Source organism: Rhamphochromis longiceps, linkage group LG14 (assembly GCF_057381845.1).
Source record: "Rhamphochromis longiceps isolate RC_006_pf linkage group LG14, R_longiceps_female_GT1.1, whole genome shotgun sequence".
Taxonomy (NCBI): Eukaryota; Metazoa; Chordata; class Actinopteri; order Cichliformes; family Cichlidae; genus Rhamphochromis; species Rhamphochromis longiceps.
Genome location: NC_140570.1, coordinates 1904353 through 1925470, shown reverse-complemented (window position 1 = coordinate 1925470; position 21118 = coordinate 1904353). Strand labels below are relative to the sequence as shown.

The 21118-nt window shown below is 43.7% G+C and overlaps 1 protein-coding gene across 3 annotated transcripts in view; it reads right to left on the bottom strand.

Moving 5' to 3' along the window:
• Nucleotides 1-21118, bottom strand: part of sorl1 (sortilin-related receptor, L(DLR class) A repeats containing) — a 93314-nt gene that overhangs the window by 18801 nt on the left and 53395 nt on the right. For 2 of the 3 annotated variants that reach the window (XM_085381046.1, XM_085381048.1), the window contains 28 exons: nucleotides 19965-20157; nucleotides 18592-18709; nucleotides 14372-14445; nucleotides 13732-13820; nucleotides 12889-13067; nucleotides 11248-11434; nucleotides 10810-10938; nucleotides 10126-10211; nucleotides 9282-9454; nucleotides 9010-9141; nucleotides 8726-8817; nucleotides 7873-8119; nucleotides 7646-7784; nucleotides 7390-7563; nucleotides 7168-7281; nucleotides 6953-7075; nucleotides 6677-6796; nucleotides 5372-5497; nucleotides 5170-5280; nucleotides 4881-5012; nucleotides 4283-4414; nucleotides 2929-3063; nucleotides 2402-2554; nucleotides 1931-2101; nucleotides 1338-1466; nucleotides 1040-1166; nucleotides 743-912; nucleotides 1-110 (listed from right to left, as the gene is read on the bottom strand). The exon at nucleotides 1-110 is cut by the window's left edge and continues 6 nt beyond it. In XM_085381046.1, coding sequence (XP_085237172.1) covers nucleotides 1-110; nucleotides 743-912; nucleotides 1040-1166; nucleotides 1338-1466; nucleotides 1931-2101; nucleotides 2402-2554; nucleotides 2929-3063; nucleotides 4283-4414; nucleotides 4881-5012; nucleotides 5170-5280; nucleotides 5372-5497; nucleotides 6677-6796; nucleotides 6953-7075; nucleotides 7168-7281; nucleotides 7390-7563; nucleotides 7646-7784; nucleotides 7873-8119; nucleotides 8726-8817; nucleotides 9010-9141; nucleotides 9282-9454; nucleotides 10126-10211; nucleotides 10810-10938; nucleotides 11248-11434; nucleotides 12889-13067; nucleotides 13732-13820; nucleotides 14372-14445; nucleotides 18592-18709; nucleotides 19965-20157 — 3865 coding nt within the window. The remainder of the gene's footprint in view (nucleotides 111-742; nucleotides 913-1039; nucleotides 1167-1337; nucleotides 1467-1930; nucleotides 2102-2401; nucleotides 2555-2928; nucleotides 3064-4282; nucleotides 4415-4880; nucleotides 5013-5169; nucleotides 5281-5371; nucleotides 5498-6676; nucleotides 6797-6952; nucleotides 7076-7167; nucleotides 7282-7389; nucleotides 7564-7645; nucleotides 7785-7872; nucleotides 8120-8725; nucleotides 8818-9009; nucleotides 9142-9281; nucleotides 9455-10125; nucleotides 10212-10809; nucleotides 10939-11247; nucleotides 11435-12888; nucleotides 13068-13731; nucleotides 13821-14371; nucleotides 14446-18591; nucleotides 18710-19964; nucleotides 20158-21118) is intronic. The other variant, XM_085381047.1, reaches the window with a different exon arrangement.

Genomic DNA, 21118 nt, shown 5'->3' with positions numbered 1-21118 from the left:
CTCCCTGATGAGGCCGTTGCTCTTGTCGGGGGGACTCCAGGAAACCACCACTGTCCCATCCACACCATTATTATCACAGGACAGCTGCAGATTCCTGGGAGGGTCAGGCACTAAACCCCACACACACACACACACACACACACACACACACACACACACACACACACACACACACACACACACACACACACTGGATGAACTCCATTAACACCAATATTCATAAAACTGAACATCACACATATTTAAGAAATTTTGTAAATGGGAGTTTAGCCCAGACAGTCTAGCCCGTCTCTGAGGGGCAACCGCTGGACCACAGTCTCCACCACAGGGTGGACATATGGGGGCAGCAAGAGATCTGCACCATAGTTATGGGGACGGTGATGGAGAGCTAACACGAGCAGGCAAACAGCACCAAAAGCAGAGGGTGAGGGACAGAAGCATCTGGAGGCAACAGCACTCCACAGGTTTAACCACAACTTCAAATTCAAACTTCGACACAGAGCTGACCCTCTCCTGGGTGAGCACTGCTGTGAAGGAAAGGAGGTGCTGGGTTTCTAGCACAAGGCTTTATGCAGGTTCTGCGTTATGCAGAATTGCATGCTTATGCATGACTTTTGCTAGCATTGCATCTGAGAGACCAGGAGTGTACCAGAGAGCGCAAACACATCCAGGTTTAAGTTAAAATGAGCAGAAGTCAGAGCTGCTGTTGGAACCTGGTGTAGGGTGATCACGTGATACTCACATCCCTCTGGTGTCCGGACTGTGATCACCTCATTGGTCTTGTGCAGTTTGCTGAGACACTGAGTGAGCACCTTCACCTGGTACGTGGTGTCGGGCTTCAGCACGGTCAGTTTGTAGCTGGTCTTGTTGCTGTGGGTATCCATAGGGGTCCACGGCAATGTGCCCACAGGCCTTAACACAAACACGAGTTCACAGGTCACACTGGCTCTTTAATACAAACCCTGTTACCAGCTATAGTGGAGTGTAACACAGCTGGCTGACAGCAGCGTGACTCCGGGATTACTGAGCAGCTTCTTACCTGTAGTAGATGAGGAAGGAGCAAGAGTCCTGGGGAAGGTTTTTAGGCCGGGTCCAGGTCAGAGTGATGCCACCCAAGAAATCTGGTGTCCACTGGAGGTTCTGGACTTTATAGGCCAACGTGTCCGCTGCCAGAGAGAGAAGCAAAGTAGATTCTGATGTCTGAATATTTCGACATTAACATAAGCTGCAATAGTCGACAACCGGCAGCAGCTGGCAGCATTGCACTGGACAAGCAGGCAGATAGTTTCTGTCATTTTAAATAAAGCAAACTAAGAATGAGGTTAGAGTGGACCTACCGGTGCAGCCATCTTCATCACTGTGGTCGGAGCAGTCCAGGAAGCCATCGCACTTCTCACTGTCCAGCACACAGGCTTCACCATCAGAACAGCGAGTCCCATTAACACAGGACAGAGGACCGTGGGTGGCTGCAGACACACAGAGGCTTTAGATGAAATGCTTGCTCACTGCATAGCCTGCATGGAAGCATGATGCTCATGACATGAAATATGAACACCTGAGATTATTATCACAGCAGAGCTTAAAAGTGCCATTACACAAAACTTTAGTTCCAACTTCCTGTTTTATGAAATGATCAAATATGGTTCAGCTCAACACGGAGATTGTCCCATGGTGCATTTGCAGGAGGAAGTATTGAAACGAAACTTCTGTACTCCACAGAGAGGATTACGCCACGGAAAAGCCCAACAGAGCGTCTGACAGGCTTGAACTCGTGAGCGAGGCTTTGGGTGAAAACTCGGCGTAATCCTGCTAAAAATCCTTTCGATTGTCTTCATTTAAAACGCCGTCTGTTATATGATTGGTCCTCCGTGGTCCGAGTTCTGTGTGTTTGTGAGACAGTATTTTGCAAATGCATCGTACAGATACTCACGGCAGTGTGCTTCATCAGAGCCATCCTGACAGTGGGCGTGTCCATCACAGCGCTGCCAGTCGGGGATGCAGCGGGCGGGGCGCTGACACTGGAACTGACTCCGGCTGCAGCGATCGGGCGAATGAGGGTTCTCAGTGGGTACCAAGGCAGGAGTCACAGAGCCATTAACTGCTGTCAGGAAAATGAGAAGCAAACAATGTTAATCAGCATTATTTCCTGTTATATGAAGTGTGGACACACATCTCTAACCGTGGATGCTCATTATTGAGGTTACAATAACTCAAATAAGCAAAAAGTCCAGGCTTCAGACAGTTTTGTGTATTTTCAGTTCGTGGATGTGTGGATGGGCTGGGTTAAGTTATGTGGACTATTTCAGGAAGATGTTCATTCAGTTTGGCCAAAAGCTGTAAAATATAAACTATTATGTCTTCTGCAAGAAAACTTGAGCCAATCAGCAGCGAGAATCAGTACCTGTCGGACATCCAAACTCGTCGCTGCCATCAGGGCAGTCAGCATAGCCGTCGCACACCCAGGTGTTGCTGATGCAAGCCCCCGAGCCACAGTGGAAGCGGTTGGGCGCACACGTGGAGGGGCCGGGGGCCACAGTGTGAGGATCTGAACCACCTGCAGTGATAAGACGCATAAACTGGTTCATTCAAGAAGCAAATTTGAAACCCCGATTTACTCAGATAGAAACCAAATACTAGAAAACAACATAAAATAGGTGTCCATGCTAATAATCAGACAGGATGGAGGTGTGGCTCTTCTCTTGGACCTCCTCAGCCTCCCAAAAACATACATGGGAAACCTAAAGGCAGGAGATTGGCAGGAACAGCCCCTACAGCAAAGAGCAGTGGCAACAGATAAAGATCCTTATACACATTTTACTCATGTTTATGTTCACTGCTGCCATCTAGTTTTGTTAAATCGGGGCGGTGAGCTGCTCGAACTCTGAGGTTTCTGATGGAGCTCGACTGCCAGAACTAACGATGTCGTACCTGAACATATGTATTCATCAGACCAGTCCCCACAGTCATTCTCCAGGTCACACTTCCACCACGTGGGGATACAACGCCCATTTTTGCACTCATACTGGAAATACTTGGAGCAGCCTGGGACCTCGGTCGGAGCAGCTGCAACGAGCAGAGAAACAGTCAGCCTCGGATTTTGCTGAGTAATCATAAATGTACTTGGTCTTTGTGGGGAAACGAAAAGTTTGCAGGAGTACAAATTAGGGATGCAACGATACCAATTTTTTTCAAACCAATACGATACCGATACTTGGATCTGACTACTTACAGAGTACAAAAACCGATACTTTTAACCACACACACACATAAAATTTTATCTCTGCTGATAAAAAATAAAATCTTAATAAAAAGACCACAAAAATAAAATTTCACATAAAAAATAAGCACTTCTGTTAAATTATTGCGGGGTGTGCACATTGTAATTCAACAAAATATCACTGAACTATTGGCACTGTCTCCAGCTTTCAGAATAATAAATAAACACTTCTGTTTGGAATAAAATAAATACAAATTAGGTTTCAGAATAAAATAAACTGTTAAATTATTGCAGAGTGTCCATATTGTAAACAAGCAAGCAAAAATAACGAAAGTATTTGGCATTGACGAACAAACCCCTCATCAGTCCACCGTGCCGTTAAACCGAGGACTGACATCGCGCACACACTGCTGTCTTTACCTCTTCAGAAAGTTTTGGCACCATTATCTCCCTGATGTGTGGGCGGCTGGGAATTTCATATCGCGGCTCGAGTACACTGAGAAGACGGTGCGATCCTATGTTTTCCACGACCGGCATTGGCTGGTCATCCAGAGCAATAAAATGAGTCAGAGCCTGTGTTATTTTAACTGCCTGTGGATTTTCTCTTGACATTTTTCGTTGCTTTTCCAAAACCTGAGTTAAAATTGGCTGTTCCGGTCCACACTGCTGACATTTTGTTTAGCCTAGCTACAGCAGCCTCCAGTTTCTCTTTTTTATCTGGAGCCGCCAGTCTCACTCGCCTAACCCTGTGCCTTAGCACGACATGTCCCCCTAGTGGCCAATCTAAAAAATTACAACAGAAATGACCAGCCACCCTCTGACTAATGAAATAAGTTGGTATCGGTTCATGGTATCGGTTAACTTTTATGAGTATGAGTACACACACATTTTACAGTATCGGCCCCGATACCCGATACCAGTATCGGTATCGGTGCATGCCTAGTACAAATATAACTTCTATATTCAGTGTGTACAATCAGTGCATTTGTTCCACATGATTCGATAGTAAACATTATGTGTGTGTGGGGGGGTCTGGGCATTTCTCCATAAGCTTTTCATCCTCACCACAGTTGGCTTCGTCGGAATAATCCCCACAGTCATCCATGCCGTCGCACTTCCACTCCAGACTCACACACACTCCGTTGGCACATTGGAAGGTATAGATGTCACACACTTTGCTGAATTCAGACGGTGCGGCTGAAAGAAAACACACAAGGAATCTACTTTCCACCCAGTCCAGCACAAGCTCTTATTTTCTTTGGATCCATGTAACCCATCTGTACTATTCATCTGCATTTATTGTATTTGGTTACAAAAAGCCAGCCTTCTATGTCATCATAATAATGACACGTCAGAAACAAGGAAATACCTGGAAAAGTTGGGAGTGCGACAATCAAAGCAATGATTAAAGAGCCTGATGCAAAACCTAACTGGAGGGATAAACAGATCCAAACACAAAGCACAAATCTACCGATCCACTGTTCAGGTGCACGGGTGAGTGGAAAACAAACTCAGCCTCCTCTTTTCTCCTTGTTTGGGACGATGATCATACGACACCTCTGCTTTATAAACTGGCCTGGTCAGGTGTTACAGGGTGACGGGTGGTCACAGGAGGGCTGCTGCAAACATGCTAAGTATCACAGTGGAGATGATTGGCGCTCACCACATTGTGCATACTCGGCATCCTCATCAGAGCCATCTTCACAGTGTTTGATCCCATCACACACCAGAGACTGAAACAGGCACTGGGCTCGGTTCTGACATACAAACTCCATGTAGCGAGTGCACAGGGGATCTGTGGGTGACACAAGCGAAGAAAACACAATGACTTTCACAACAAATCAGACATGAGATCAGCAGAGCAGTCAGATGATTATATTCTCTCTCACAGTTACGATTGCATGTGAGGGTCTGACTGCTAAAGTGTCTCCTAAACTAACGGGATCACTCACCACAGTTGTTCTCATCGGCGCCGTCTGGACACTCCTTGATGCCATTGCAGTGCGCGGAGGCTGGCAGGCAGGTGTGATTGGAGCACAGGAAGCCTTTACACTGAGTTCCCTCTAATAACAAATATCAATAAAGTATTACTGCTAACAGGAAATCTCTGCTTGCTTTGCAGGGGTGAAACATCAGGGTCTTGTGTGAGCTTACCACAGTGTTGGGGATCTTCGTCCGAGTCATCCTGACAGTCATCATCACCGTCACACTTCCAGCGCTGAGGTATACAGTGACCTGTGTTACACTGGAAACTGCTGGGCTCACAGGTATGGTGGCCCACTGAGGACACAAAGAGTTTTAATGAGTGGAGTTTAAAAATGTATGACAGATTTAAACGTTGTTAATGTGAAGTTTTCACAGCTACACACACTTTGTTACTGGCACTACTGATTATGCATTTATGTATGTCAATGTTTGGCACATGTTGATATATGTATTTATATGGGTGAATAAGCTATATAGTAAATATATTTTCACCCAGCACTTTGTAAATGTCTATATTTAGCTAAAGTTGAAACCAAACATCAGAATGGGGAAGAAACGTGATTCAAGTGACTCTGCAGCTGGCATGGCTGGTTGGTCTGAGTGTTTCTGAAACTGCTGATCTACTGGGATTTGACCACAATACTATGTCAATGGTTTACTGAGAACGGTGAAAATAGTAAGGGAAAATATCCAGTCGGCAGCATTTTCACTGTGTGAACATGTGCTGTTGATCCTAAAGGTCACAGGGTAACGGCTAACAGGAAGGAAACAGTAACTCAAATAACCAGTCAGTACAACCAAAATATGCAGAAGAGCATCTCTGAACACTAACATAACATGTCGAATCATGCAGAAGGTTGCTAGTCCAAGCTGGGACTAGCAAGGCGTAGCTAATAAAGTGAGCGTCAAGCATATACAAGCTAGCCTCAAAACAATAATAACCGTTTTCTAATTGTGTGGGTACGACAACAAAACTATTATGAACTGGAGAGTATTACAATAACTTACAATTTACTGGCCGTCTGTAATTTAAAAGTAACTAACAAACCCCAAAACTCACTAAAGCAGCCAGTGAGAACCTGCTAAGCTAGTTAGCTTTAGCTAACTGTTTAGCCTTTTGTCCTCATCAGGAACTGATTCAGCTGCTACCTCAGTGAATTATGAGGAATAACAAACTGAATATCCAAAATAACACTATGACTATTATGCTGTACATTTCAGTGCCTGCAGCTGAGTCGTTGTGTGTTAGCAGTCATTCTGTGACTTTAACCGTGTGGTTAGCGGTTAGCGGCTGTGTAAATAGCTCTGTTTTTATGACTTTAAAAAAAAACACTAACTGCACTGTTAAAGGCTGTAGCTTTGTAGTTTTATTTTATGACTGTGAAGTTTACTGTAATTGTTTAGCGCTTGCAGCTCACACCTTCTCTGATTTAACTTTGTGGGACATCATGTATGATGCTGAGTCTTTCTCACCAGTGCAGTTTGTTTCATCTGACCAGTCTCTGCAGTCATTGTCTCCATCGCAGCGCCAACTCTTGCGGATGCAAACACCACGTGCACACGTGAACTCATCGGGCCCACACTGATGAGAATCTGAGAAATACATCAAAGTGTTAAACAATGTTGCTGATCTAAAATATTTGTGTGATGACCCTAACCTAATTAACTTTCTAGTCTTCCTAACCAATGAAAGTGCTTTAATAAAAGTCACATTTAACCATACAATCACACAGTTTTATTAATGCGTACCACAGTTCTCCTCATCACTGTTGTCTCCACAGTCATCCTCATGGTCACATTTAAAGGCCAGAGGGATGCAGGAACCTGAGGCCACGCAGCGAAACTGGTTGGACGGGTCACAAGTCGTAGTGGCTGGAGAAGGACGCCAGGAAAAAAGAGCTTTGTTTCTATAGCAACAGTTGATTGTTTCTGTCATGAAGGCAGCAACGCTGCTGAGTACTTACGACACTCTTGTTCGTCACTCATGTCCCCACAGTCGTTGTCGCTGTCACACTTCCAGATGCTGCTGATGCAGCGGCCATTGGAGCAGCGATACTGGTTTGGCAGACAGCTGTGTTCTGGAGTCGAAGAAATATGCAAACATGCAAACTGTTAATTGTCGGAGGCTTCGTGTCCGTATATCTTACGACACGCGTCTTCCAGAAGCAGTACGTGCTTATTCTCACCCGTCTTGATGCAGGTGTTGTTGTGGAGCTGGTAGCCTTGGGGACACTGACACTGCAGCTCTCCGCTGGGCGTCGTTAGAGTCGGGGCGCCGTCTGGGCAAACGCAGGTGTGCCTGTGGCCGGGCTGAGGCAGACACAGCAGGCTGCACGGCTGGTCGGCACAAGCGTTATGGCCTGACGAGAGCAAGAACGCAGTTTATTTCATTTAAACCTGAAGAAGACTGACAGCATCATCACCTCCCTGCCTGGTCCTCACCTCTGTTCTTCCCCTTGTAGAAGATCTTCAGGTCCATGACTCCAGTTAGCCTGCCAACAATCAGCTCGTTGTTTTGGGAACCAGCCTTTGGAGCTTTGAAGATTCCCATTTTAGACCAGTCATCCCAGTACAGGTCATTCTGAACACAGCATGCAGCGCGAAAGTGTGAACAATCCACCCAATCCATCAAGACTGAAACACACACACACTCATAAACATGTTGTTACCTTGAACACAGCTATGGCGTACGGGTGGGGCAGCCCCTCCATGAGGACGCGCCTCTGCCCTCCGATGAAGTCGGCCCTCTCGATGCGGTCGCTGTAGGCTTCGGTCCAGTACAGCCAGTGGTCGTCGGCCGTGATACCGTTGGGCCATCGGACACCCTCGGACACGATGCGGGACACGTTGGTTCCATCCATGTAGCTTCGGTAAATGCCAGGCGCTTGGTCTCCCCAGTCAGTCCAGAACATCAGACTGGACATGGAGAGGATACAAGATTAGGAATTTGCACCGAATGCGCCCATTGGCCACTCTTTGACTGTGATTGGGCGCCAGGTCAAATATTTAATACAAGCTTAAACTCTAAGAGAGTGACAATGTACACAGAGAAGGGAGGAAGTGAGTGCAGTGAGTCAACCATACATTCATTTTCTGAGAAAGTGGAAAACGAGATCAGCAGCAGACCACAGGAATCCCGATGTCTCAGGAAAAGCAGAACTATGTTTGCAGAAGTGAAGCCAGATCTGTTTTCAGAGATGATCTTGTGGTCAGTTTGTCTGGTCATCCTTTTTAAAGGGTGATCAGAGCATTGTTGTGTTTTTACCTTAAGATCAGGTTTAAGAAAATAGTCAGAACCACTGGTGACCGATGTGTATTTTATGCTCCTGCTCTGCAGGTTTGTGTTTGCTGGATCTTTGCATGATTGCCTGAAAAAGGCAATATCAGCAAACACTATATTTATTATAATTTCTTGTTCTTGACTGGAAATGTCAGCTTTTCAAATCAGCCTGAAGCTGCTCGTTTCAGATTCACTCTTTTAATCACAGGCTGGATAAAACTCGGTTCCTTTAAACTCTTCACCTCTCTCCGGGCAGCAGAACCAAAGCTCGCGGGTGTTCGAGGATGGAAGAGTTGAGCAGGGTGTGCCGCAGATCCCCATCAGGGTTTGAAACCTTCAAACATAACAGGGAAAAGTCAACGGTAATGAAGCTGTGTCAAGAAGACAGATTATTGTGATTATGAATATAATCTGACGACCAAAGAGGAGAACTTCGAAAGAACAAGCAACTGTTTTAGTTTGATAACCTCGCGACTCTGATGTGTCTGATATCCTGAGTGACAAACACTGACAATGTTTTCTATACCTCAATCTTCTGCGCTCCAGCATCCACCCAGTATAGCAGTCTACTGATGGGGTCAAAGGTCAGAGCCTCCACATTCTGCAGGTCTTTCCTCACGACAACCTCCTGACCTGTGCTGCCATTCAGACACAGGCGCTGCAGGACCAAAAGACACACGCAGGTCAGTAACAGCTGAATGGTTAAGCTCCCTCTACGTCTCAGCCCCACAGTTAGCACCATGCTGTCCTGCTGTGAGAGAGCACACACCGACTGCATCTTCTAGAGGAGCCACTGACCTGTATGGTGTCCAGGGAGATGTCGGCCCAGTACAGGCAGTTGCGGTCATAATCAAAGTCCAGAGCCACAGCCTCCCTGAGGCCAGCCAGAGGCAGAGCCTGGTCAGTGCCCGTGGCCAGGTCGTAGCGATGGATGGAGTTCCTCACAGCGTACAGGATGAACTCATTACTCTCTGCAAAACCACAGGAGACAGCCTGAAGACAAACACTGGGACTACAAACGTGCACTGACACCGAGCTGCACTGCAAAGAACTTGAACGACTGACACAAACCGATTGGCTGCTTCATGTCGAGTAAATTCCTTCATTAATTTGAAAACATGATCTCTTTGATTCATTCAACACAGCCGTCATGTTGTCATACATCCAGTTAGAAACGGCCCAGCTGCTGTTACCTCTCAGAGCAGGTCTATTATAGAGACTCTACTACTGACCCATACTCAATAACTACAACACAGCTAGCAGGACATTAAAAGTCAAGTTGAACTGTTGGACATGACGGTCCAAACATCTTGAGCCGCCCCTCATTTCTTCATGCTGTGAAGCAATGCCAGCACAAACGGAAGCTCAACTGTGTCGAGCTTGATCACGATTTTTGCGCAGTGCTGTGCATCTACGTTTTTTTAGAGTGTCTAATGTATTTATATGTAGGAGAAGCAGAAATGCTTAAAATAAAGGATGTTTATTTGGATTTCACCTTTCTCCCACAAAACCCCCACAGGTTACCAAGTCTGTGTGCCAGTCAGTAAAACTGGATGGTAACATTTGTTTGGAAACGTGACACCTTGAACTGTTCCACAGCACGCTCAGCTGCATCTTTGAATGTCTGGAGAAAGCAGATTACCTCCGACAGGACAAGGCAGCATCTCTCCATCCAGCCGGGCCTCCACATCTCCGCCGCTGCAGCTGTCTCCTGGTACCTTCCTGTAGCTGCAAGAGGGAAATAAAAGAGCTTTCATCTGTCAGCAACTTGGTGGCGTCCGAACAAAAACAGTGAAAAAAAGGAAGAATAACCAGGAAGGACACATTCAGTTACGTTGGTGTCGTTACTGGATCAATAAGGTTCTAATTTCAAATGACCAATCACATTGTAGTGATGTCATAGTTTTGTGATGTGGAAACATTGTCGCCCACACTCCCACGACCCTAACCCTAACGTCCAGCCTCGACCCTAACCCCCTCCTTTTTGGGATTTTTTCTTGAGTGGACATCGGAAGGTTTTTTTTCCAAGTCGCAAAACTATGACATCATAACAATGACCAGGATCAACATTGCACATGACAAATCACAGAAGTCACCACGTTGATGCAGGAACAACACGAGGATATCTGCCAGAATCACTACAGTGTTCATAGCATGGGAGTTTTCTTCCAACACAGTTTGATTAAAAATATATGGTTTAGTAGATTTAGATTCCTCTTTAGCATCCGTTACTCCATTACTGCTGTGGACGACGGCATTATGCTAAGAAACTGCAGAAGAAGAACGGCAGGCTCTGCATTCCTGCACGTTAATAACAGCAGTTTACCCTTTGCTGCGGCGGTAGGTAGTACCAACAGGACAAGGAACGGGTGGAGCGTAGAGGTCGCCCAAGAACTCAGGGTCAGGCACGCACACCTGAAGGGACAAGTCCTCACTCAGCTTAAAGCCATAGTCACTGAAAGGAGGAAGAGGAGGGGAAACAAACAATATAGTGAGTTTCAGCACCTCCCAATAAAGAACAACAACACAGTATTTAACCCACCCATACACAGGGGGGTAGTCCTGCTTTTCTTTTCATTATTCTTGTTAATGCATCCTTTCAAATGAAATTTAACCTCTGCATCATAACATCAAGTCCTGGTGATAAATCATTATGAAATCAATCATGAAAAACCTGATATGTTCGGATATGGAGTAGAAAAAGAACTGATTAACAAATGAAGACTTCTGAAATCAAAGGCCTGGAGAGTTTGTGGACTCTCACCACTCGTAGTCCTGGCGTGTGCAGGAGCAGTTAGAGATGGTGACCGGCCGGTCAAAATCCTCTCCGTTAAAACACGTAGCGTGAGGCGCTCGCCTTTTGAACGTTATCTCTCTGCCCAGCAGACACTCATTACCGTGCTCGTCAGATGGGGACCAGTGCTTGTAGTCCTTCTCAGAACAAGGCACGCCTAAAGAAACATCCAAGGAAAAGTAGACATGATGTGGATCTGACAAATGAGTTGAAATATTCTTGATGGTATATTTATAAAGTCAGTATTTCTAGATAAACCTTTCTGCTGGCGTGTGTTGCTTAGTATTTATCCTTTGCCTTTCTCCTAGCTTTCATCGTTTCAAGTTACATATTTACTTTTAGAAGTAAATTAGCATTATAGTTATTTCCTATTATTAAATTGGAATATTGGTGATTAGAAATGACTTGGCTTGTTTTTGTACGTCTTCCTTCTTTGAATTTTATTTAACCTTTAATTTTATTTGTTTATTTTTTACACAGTAACACATTTTTAAATAATAGAAACTTTTTATTAGTGTTAGCTGCTACTAGAATTTGGTGATTATACATTAATTTATTCCCAAGTTAATAATCATGTGTCTCTGTAAACCATTACTCCTTACTAGCCCTAGGGTCTTCTGGAATTAATGAAATGTAGTGCTCTTAGTTAACAACAGCAAACAGCTAGCATGTGCTTTCTGGCTATTTTAGCTAAAGTACAATCTTTGTAACAAAAATGTAAAGTGAGTTTATTTTTGGTACATGAGCAGTAGTTGTGTGCAACATTGATACAGTGTATTACCTTTTGTTACAGTTCATTCTCCCTAAAAACCCTGGATGCTATGCTATCACTAGCTACTGTCATTATGGTATATGGTAAATGGCCTGTATTTGTATAGCGCTTTTACTAGTCCCTAAGGACCCCAAAGCGCTTTACACAATCAGTCATCCACCCATTCACGCACTGGTGATGGCAGCTACATTGTAGCTACAGCCACCCTGGGGCGCACTGACAGAGGCGAGGCTGCCGGACACTGGCGCCACCGGGCCCTCTGACCATGCTAACCATGCGCACGTTGGCTACATACATGAACTTTAGGTGCTACAAGCAAATGTTACAGATCTTATAACAGTTTTATGATTGTATTCATCGATTAATTAATGAAATTCATTTCTGTCATCTAAATTATTTCATGTAGCTGCTGAGTTATGCTAGTTTTAGCTACAGTTACTACATTAGATTAGATTAGATAGAACTTTATTAATCCCTCGGGTGGGTTCCTCTGGGAAATTCGATTTCCAAAAAAGCACAGCACCGACCGAAGTTACAGAGTTACAGAGGTTATTACATGAGGTTATTAATCAGAGAACCAACCTGCAAGCATGCATCATCACTCTACAGCCATCTGAAATATCTCTGGACATTTGTTTGGACGATTATACGGAGGCACTATATGAATTGCTTACTTATTTTCAGTTTATATAAGAACTACATGTATAAAATCAAAAGTTACAGATGACTACAAATCACCCCTACAGCATTGGCTTTAGTCTAAACTGAGAAATAACTGTTTCTGCATTTAGCTGTTGTTGCTAAGAACTAAAGATCTCCATTCTCAATCGTGGACTTACCCAGAATGTCAGAGGTGTTGACCTGCAAGATGAGCCAGCTGTGTCTCTGCTCGGCATACGAGCCAAAAATGGTGAAGATGGTGCTCTTCTCTCCGGGCTCTGTCAGCAGCTGGTAAACGTACACTTCCTTTTCTGAGAACCGAAAGTCGGTCCACGTCTCGCCTTCATTGGTGCTGAACCTGACAGGGGCGTGGTATTATTAATGACCGTATCTTCTAAATGTGTTTGGTAGCAGCCTCTCACGTACTGTCGACTAAACATAACTGAGTAATGTTTGATCACCAAGGTTACCAAGTTATCAGCTCATCTGCTGCATGCCCACTCACTCACCGAGGGAACAACAGCAAGACAGAGAAGACAATCAGATGAAACAAACAAACATGAGTTAATATCAAATTAAAGTGGGAGCGCGACGTGTATTAAAAGTCGGGCTTAACCCAGTAATAGGGACATTTGTATGTATGAAGATAAAATCGGGTTACTGAGTAATCAGGGAAAGATAAAATGAATTATGGAAATGAAGCCAACTGGATACATATCGTTATAATACATCACTTTCATGAATTAAAGTTGGCTGCAAGGTAGGTGTTGGCACAGAGGTGTTTTAATCTAGTTCTGTTGATTAGTGGAAGGATTATTTGCTGTTTAACTCCAGCAGGCAGCTTCACATTCACACAGTCTGCTCCTGCTGGCTAATGGGCACGACCACACGGTAGGTGCCGTTTATGTGCTCCGCCTGCCAGATTTCTTAAAGCTGTCACAAGTTAACCTCTCTGGGTTTGAAGCTCCTGTCCGATTCATTTCCTCGGCTGGAGGAAGTTTAGGAAAGCCATCTGGACTTACTTCAGTTGTGTGGTGGGGCCTCCTTGTGCAATAGCCATCAGGATGCCGCCATGGTCACCCCAGGTGTAGAAATGAGGGCCTGCCAATGCCTAGATTACCACAAGCAGTGTGAGTGAGACAATGTGCTTCACAGGGTTGAAGAAATTTAGTGTAAAGACAACAGTGCTGTTGTGTGGACTAGACGGTAAAGCTTTAAGTGATATCGACGTTCATCTAACAAACAAAAGATTCCCAGGTTGATCCTTGCGGGGGAGACACATGTCAGAGTCATCTGACACATAAGGAACCTGATTATAGTGATGTGTCTGATGTCAGGCGGCAATAAAGCTACTTTAGTGCCAGTTCTAAATAATCAAAGTCAGAACAATCCCCATCAATCTGCTGCTAGAATTAAGGACAGTAGAGTATGAGACTAATGAAGCACTAATTACTTTTGAAAATATCATCGATGTCCTTTGTACACTAAATGAATTAACAGTAACGTCCTTTCATGACATGTGGGCATGAGAACATCAGTCGTCTACGAAAGCTGAATAAAGCTCGAGCCTGTCTACAGGACTAAGCCTGAATAGTGACTTTTTCTTTGACACACAGTTTAGCCGTCTCCACTGTTCTTGTTGTTCTCAAACTTTGCACTGACCTCTCTCCACTGGGCTCCAGCGCTGCTGGATACATACACATTGGGTTTGTTGGCCAAGTTCCTGCCAACAGATCCTGCAATCAGAAGACAGAAAAGGCCTTTAACACACTCTGACTCCATATGATCGCTGCTTTTGTAACTCCGGAGTTTAAGCCAGAGCATTTTGAATCTTTTCATGCATGTGGCATTTGTATCTGCTGGAAATGAAATCCTCCAGGAACAATCTGCTTAGAACATTTTATAAAATACACAATGAAAATAAAAAAATTATAAAACATAAGGATGAGAGGCCTGCTTGAATCCGCCTACAGATGCTGAGATCCATCTGTAGTTCTGGAAACATCCACTAGGGAGCCAACATTGTTGTCCTGTGTTGGGCATTGTTCTGATACTGAGTGTCACATAGAGGCTGACATGTTTTACCCTGTCGTAGCCTACCGTGATGAAACTAAAGTTAAAATTTTAACTTTCTAATTAAAATCATTAGAAAGTTAAAATAATTATCTGCTTAGCTAAAGGCATTAGCTATTAATTAAAATGTAGGATGTTAGCATTTATCAGCGACAGAAGCAATGTGACAGCTAACACAACCTCACACAGCTGCTACAGCAGCGGCACTTTTTAGTGTTTCTTTAGATAACAACTGCAGCTTCATCACAGGGCTGATAACGAGGAAGCAGAGATTACAAGTAGAGTAGATTTAGAAAATTTGAATGTGAAAAAAAATGTGAAGCAGACTGAAAATACTTTTTACGCCTGTTTACACAACGTTTATTTGCTCCAGCGCTCTTACACATTTGCACAACAGGTAACATTTACTTTGGAGTTTGGAAGTTGGGAAGAAATTTTTATATCTTCGTCCAAATGCCCTCCAACATGCGTGTTAGTGTATCCCCCATCTATCCATCAGGAAAAGGATCAGGACCATCATTCTCTGTGTTTGACACTCGAGAACAGACAACAACCGCTCAGGACATCAATCACATTGAAATATTTCAGGGTGAATGACAGAAGCACAGATGAGAATGAGAGCAGCATGGCTGATGTGTCTCTGCTCAGGGCTGTAATAATGCCTCTGAAAGGAATTTGGTTCTCTCTCCCAGTAAAACGGGCTGATGACACTAAACGTTAAATATCATCACAGAAAGTGTCAGAGAAAAATAAATGGCTGCCACTGATTACAGCATCCTGCATGATGTCTGCGACAGAAACACAGTGGGTTCTAAATCAACCAATCAATGTGTGATTAAAGTGCAGATTACTCATTTTATCCTATTAACATCACAAATCCTTTCAAAAAGACAGAATAAAGGTCATTTTTAATGCCTTTGTTTAGATTGCATATATATATTTATTTTATTCGACTTTGACTGTACAAGAAGCTGGAGCACTTTATTATTTTAGCGTGAAAGCACCACGAGGTAGAGGCTTTCCTCGGAGACGGGAGGTTCCCCAGCATCACTTCTTTGACCCTGACCTCTGTAGGAGACCAGATTATGCCTGGACCCTGGCATGAGCTCTGATTATTATTGCGTAGAACACAACTGCAATGAAAACCGCTGGAGATTTAAGACAGCAACAACTGAATACGGATTTCAATCCCACCTTCTAATGGTGGTTTTAACAGGGCCGCAAAGCAGGACCAGCTGGTCAGCTTGATTAAATTGATACTGGACTTGGCCGCAGACCATTGCGTCACACCCTTGGAGGTTCTCCAGCATCACTCCTTTGACCCTGGACTCTCTAAGAGTTCCCCTCACATGGACGGGAGGACACAGGAATAAAACCCTGTGATCTCTCAGCAATCGCCTTTGTTGTTTGTGTTGCCAATACTCGAGGGGAACCGGCAATTCTTGTGAACATTATTTTAAAAAGCCTTAAAGAAAGCCACCAAACAAATACAGTCTTGAACTTCAGTTCGGCACAAATCCATCACATAATCACTGCGTTGAGGTCTTACCAATATCAAAGGGAACAAATATTCCCGGGAATTACTGTGGGACAGTCATTCCTTGTACACCATGTTAACAGAGATAAGATACAAAATATATCTTAAATAAACCAGCCTTCAACATCAACTCATTCTTTAAACATACTTGTTGCCGTCAGAGCTACTCGTCAGCCTCTTAGCACTTACACCTGTGGTAGGAGTCTGCGTACGTTCAGGAAAGCTTCAGAATTTTAGTAGCTGCACCTGTGGTATTGATTTGAAAATTCTACATCGCCTTGTTCTGGAGTTATCGCATTCATCGGGTGTCCAAGTTAAATCGCACCTATGCGAGTTGTCACACGATTTTCAGAAAACCTGGCCTCTGACATCATCATGGTCACTAAGATTTGAACACCTGGTGTCAATTTCAAAGTCCTATTTCACCTCACAAACTCACAAATCTGCATGACCACCCACCCGCCTGGCAGAGCGAAAACACCCTGTACCCAGCAGAGAGGGTAAACGATCCGAGAGTTTTCCAAGGAAGGAAATGAGATATTCTTCAGTAGCCAGCGTGTTTGGTTGTGTACAGCTGCAATGTTTCTGTGTTAACTGTAAAAACAAGGTGACTTTCGCGTTAATTTTAAAGAGGAATGCACAACTTTGTCATTTAAAGTTCAAACTTGCCAACATTTCTATGTTGTGTTGTGTTTCATCTTGATTTTATCATTGTTTGGTTTATTTAAATTTTCATATGGTGTCTGTGGTTTTCATGGTTTCGTCCGTGTTTTAAAAGTCGACTGTTTACTTTGATAGTTTATGCTTTTTCTAAACATTATCGTGTTTTATCTCAGTTTTTTGGTTCTTTTGGTTTCTCTTGATAGTCTGATGTGTTTTGTAGACGTGTTGTGTAAATGTTCCTGCATGCATTTTAAATATCATTACAATATCTTTTCTTGTATTAAATAAATTGAACTACAAAGACAATAACAGACCGACCATAACTGACACCAATGGAAGCCAACAACAAAACAATGAGAAACCTCGACAGTGAAACAGGACGGATGGAGGCGGGATCCAGGTGCGATCTACATCAACTGAAGGATTTGTTGCCAACATCATGATTCCGAACCAGGAAAACTGCGACGGTTTCATGTGAGGACTTTGGGCTTAGAGACGTACCCGATGTCACTGAGGTGGTTTTAATGTTGGTGTATACTCACAGCACAGACTAATCAATGATATTTAATATTTTGTAAATAAGAAGTTAAACTGCATGGAACTAAAGTGTTTCCTGTGGTGGTCGTGCATGTTCATCCCTGCACTCAGGACTGTGTTTGACCCGTCAAGTGCCCGCCGGGTGCTGCAGCAGTAATTAGCCCATCTATCTAAGAGAGCGATAATGAAGCACATGGTGGCAGCAATTGGCAGCGCTCCTTCCTCCTCCTCCGCTCACCCTCCCTTTTTCTTGCATTCTTTCCATGCCCATCATCTAATAAGAATTTAATTAAAGAGACAGGCTGGTTGCAGTCTCCTAAACACTGCAGAGTATCAACAAATCAGTGCTCTCGACCAGCTGTGACGAGGCAGAGACAACTCAAACTGCAGCCATAATGTCTCTGCAGCACTGACACTGTTTCCACTTCGCTCTGAGGAATTCATGAGAATTGAACATGTGGTAACAGTTTTCACATTATTTATGTCTTTGAGATTTAAATTGCAACTGTGTAACTGTAATGAGAAGCAGGACAGATGTTTCAACAATGATGCATGAAGCAAGTTTCTAACACATATCTCACAAGGTGCAATCCTATTTCCTGTGTTTTCAGCAATACAGGAAGTGGCCACATACTAAGAGAGACAGAGGCATCTCAAACATCACAGACTTGTTTGCCTTGCACTGGATATTTGAATCAGTGTTATCATAAACCAAGAGGAAGTTACTGAAAAGTACAACAAGCCATCCTCCAACAGATGGCACTGAAACTCTCCTCATCTAGCTCTTAGGCTTTCGTCAAAGCTCTGGGACATTTCTTCCCTGTTCACAACAACCCCAGAGGTTTCTAGTAGTGCAACTATAATTTGACTTGAGTTTGAAAGTTTAAGTTCACCATCTGTAAACTGAGTGTGAGACAAAAGTGTTGGACCCATTAAAATCTGTCAATGTTTGACTTCACTGCTTGTAGTCTGCGTCCTACACAGGAAGGTCGAATGAGCTGGGGGAAAGAAATCTATTCATAATGAGGAATCGATGAAATCCAAGAAAAACTTTTATTCCGTGTTATCCCACCTGTGGCCATAATAAGTCCAGGTGCAGAATCCTTGGATAAAATGGGTATTCTTCTTAGCTGGATGTTAAACAACTGGCTCCAGCGCTGAGCCAGGTGAAGGGAGCAACCTTTACTGAGCTACGAGGGAAAAGCAGACGAGAGAAAAGTTAGATGACACTTAGCTGTTCAATTCACAGGATTCATATCTACCCGATTTGAGCTTTTCTGCGACATCAGCAGTTCACATTGGGTCATTGAATCTTACCCTAAGATTCCTGCTCGTGGTTAAACTTAGCTAACACTAGTATGCCTGCTAACACGAACGATTCAATTCAGTTTTATTTATACAGCGCTAAATCACAACAACAGTAACCTCAAGGCGCTTTATATTGCACAGTAGACCCTACAATAATAGATACAGAGACAAACCCAACAATCATATGACCCCCTATGAGCAGCACTTTGGCGACAGTGGGAAGGAAAAACTCCCTTTTAACAGGAAGAAACCTCCGGCAGAACCAGGCTCAGGGAGGGGCGGGGCCATCTGCTGTGATTGGTTGGGGAGAGAACAAATTCCAGTTTAGCTCACCAAGCAAGTGTTTAGGGGTTAGCTAACTCCCAGGGCTGACCTGGTAGCTTAACTGGCCTTTTTCAAATTGCTTTATTAACTAATATTAAGAACTAACAATCGGCAAATTCATGCAAAATATATGATAACTAGCTGGTTAATCTTCTTGTTTGCAAACGTGTCAATACTGAAATCAAGTGTGAGTGGAAATTTTAGTTGGCTAACCCACCAAACTGTTTCACCAGCTAACATGAGATGTGATACAAACTTGTGTTTGCTGATTTTAGGCAGCAGTAACTGGATGCTCAGTCATTCAGGTAAGGAGATCCCAGAGACTTCAAGCTGTTCCTGCAGTTTGCTCTCATGTACTAGCTTCTGATAGTTCTGGACTGAAGAAGCCACTTGGGTGAGTAACAAAACACTGAAGATGCAACGTCCAGTTTCAGCTTTCTTGGTTTACAAATGTGAGATTTTGTCTAACTTGGGAAACGAATTGGACTGAGAAAAATAATTTTGTTGCATCAGGTCAAATTTTTAGTTCAAATCATTATCAAGACATACAGAGGACGTCTACAGCCATCAGCTCTGTCATGGTTTGGAGCTGTGGTGTTGGAGAGCGAGAGAAAAGTGGAGAAATTATGAACACAAAAAGTTCCAGCAGATTTGAGCTTATTGGTTCTGTTAGTCAGACAACAAAGTAATGTAGGACTATTAGTGGCAACTAATCAATCCATCAAATGGAAATCTGATGAAGTAATAGAAGTTTATGTTTCGTGCTTCTGTGGGAAAGAAACAACTGAAAGCAATAAGTTAAACTTGGCGTACCTGGCAGTCTATGGTTCCGCCCAGGCTGTCGGTAGCAGGCGACTGAAGCAACTCCCACGTCCCTCCTTTGTCGAACGTGATGACAGATCGCATGTTGTCCTCGCTCACAGAGCCGTTGATGAGCGTGGCGATGTAGACGCCCCTCAGCCCCTCCACACGGTGCAAGTCTGCAAACGGCTCATTGGCAAAATACCTGCGCAGCAAACGCGAACATGGTGGCAGGGTCAGAGAGGAACATCTGAGGTGATTCTGTAATATTTAATGTCAAGGTAATTATCTATTTCTACAATACAACAATACAAATTATTTACAATATTTAAAAGGAAGGAAGGAATTGTGTTTTTATTCAACGTGATCATATTTTCATTATTTTACTTCAATGATAGAGCTCTGGTTTGCACTCCCACCCTGTCCACTGAACACTGCTGTCAGTTTGTTTTTCCTAACTGTAACTTTTGCACACTTTAGCCTACCAGTCCTCCTAACACCCAATCCCAGGACCACGCTTTGGACCCTTTAAAGATGATTTCAGTCAGAACCACAGAAGCACAGAAAGTAATATCATCAAGTTGTTCAAACGTAGAACATGAGGCAACTTTTACACACAGCAGAGAGGTAAACAGGAAGCATGAAACTCACAGTCTGATGCTTTGTTTCAGAATGAGTCATGAGAAACAGAAGACAGAGAAGTGTTAACAGCAGACGCTGTTGGATAAACAGAAACAATCAGCTTTGGCAGGAAGCTAAGCCAACACTGGGACTGCCTCTGCAAAACTAATACCAGATCGTCCTCGTGATTATGTAGAAGGCAAACAATGACTACAGCTATCAGTTGAATGCACTATTAGAAAAGGACGTACTGCTTTCAAGTGTTTGCAAAACCTATACTGTTACCAAGCATTTGTAAAGACAGCAAGAGGCCTTCCTGTCAGTTGCTGTGGTTTCTATGGGAACAACTCAATTACTGGCAAGGCTGCAGATAGTGCTCGATTTGTCCTGCAGGTACAGACTGCAGTCATTTTTATCTGCTGGTACAATTTGGTTCATCATGTGATCTGCTCATTTACTTATCTAAAGGAAAAGGGGAAAAATCACTAAAGCATTAAAAGCAAAGAGCCAGCTGAGACGGTCCAGACGCCTGTAAGGAGGCAGGC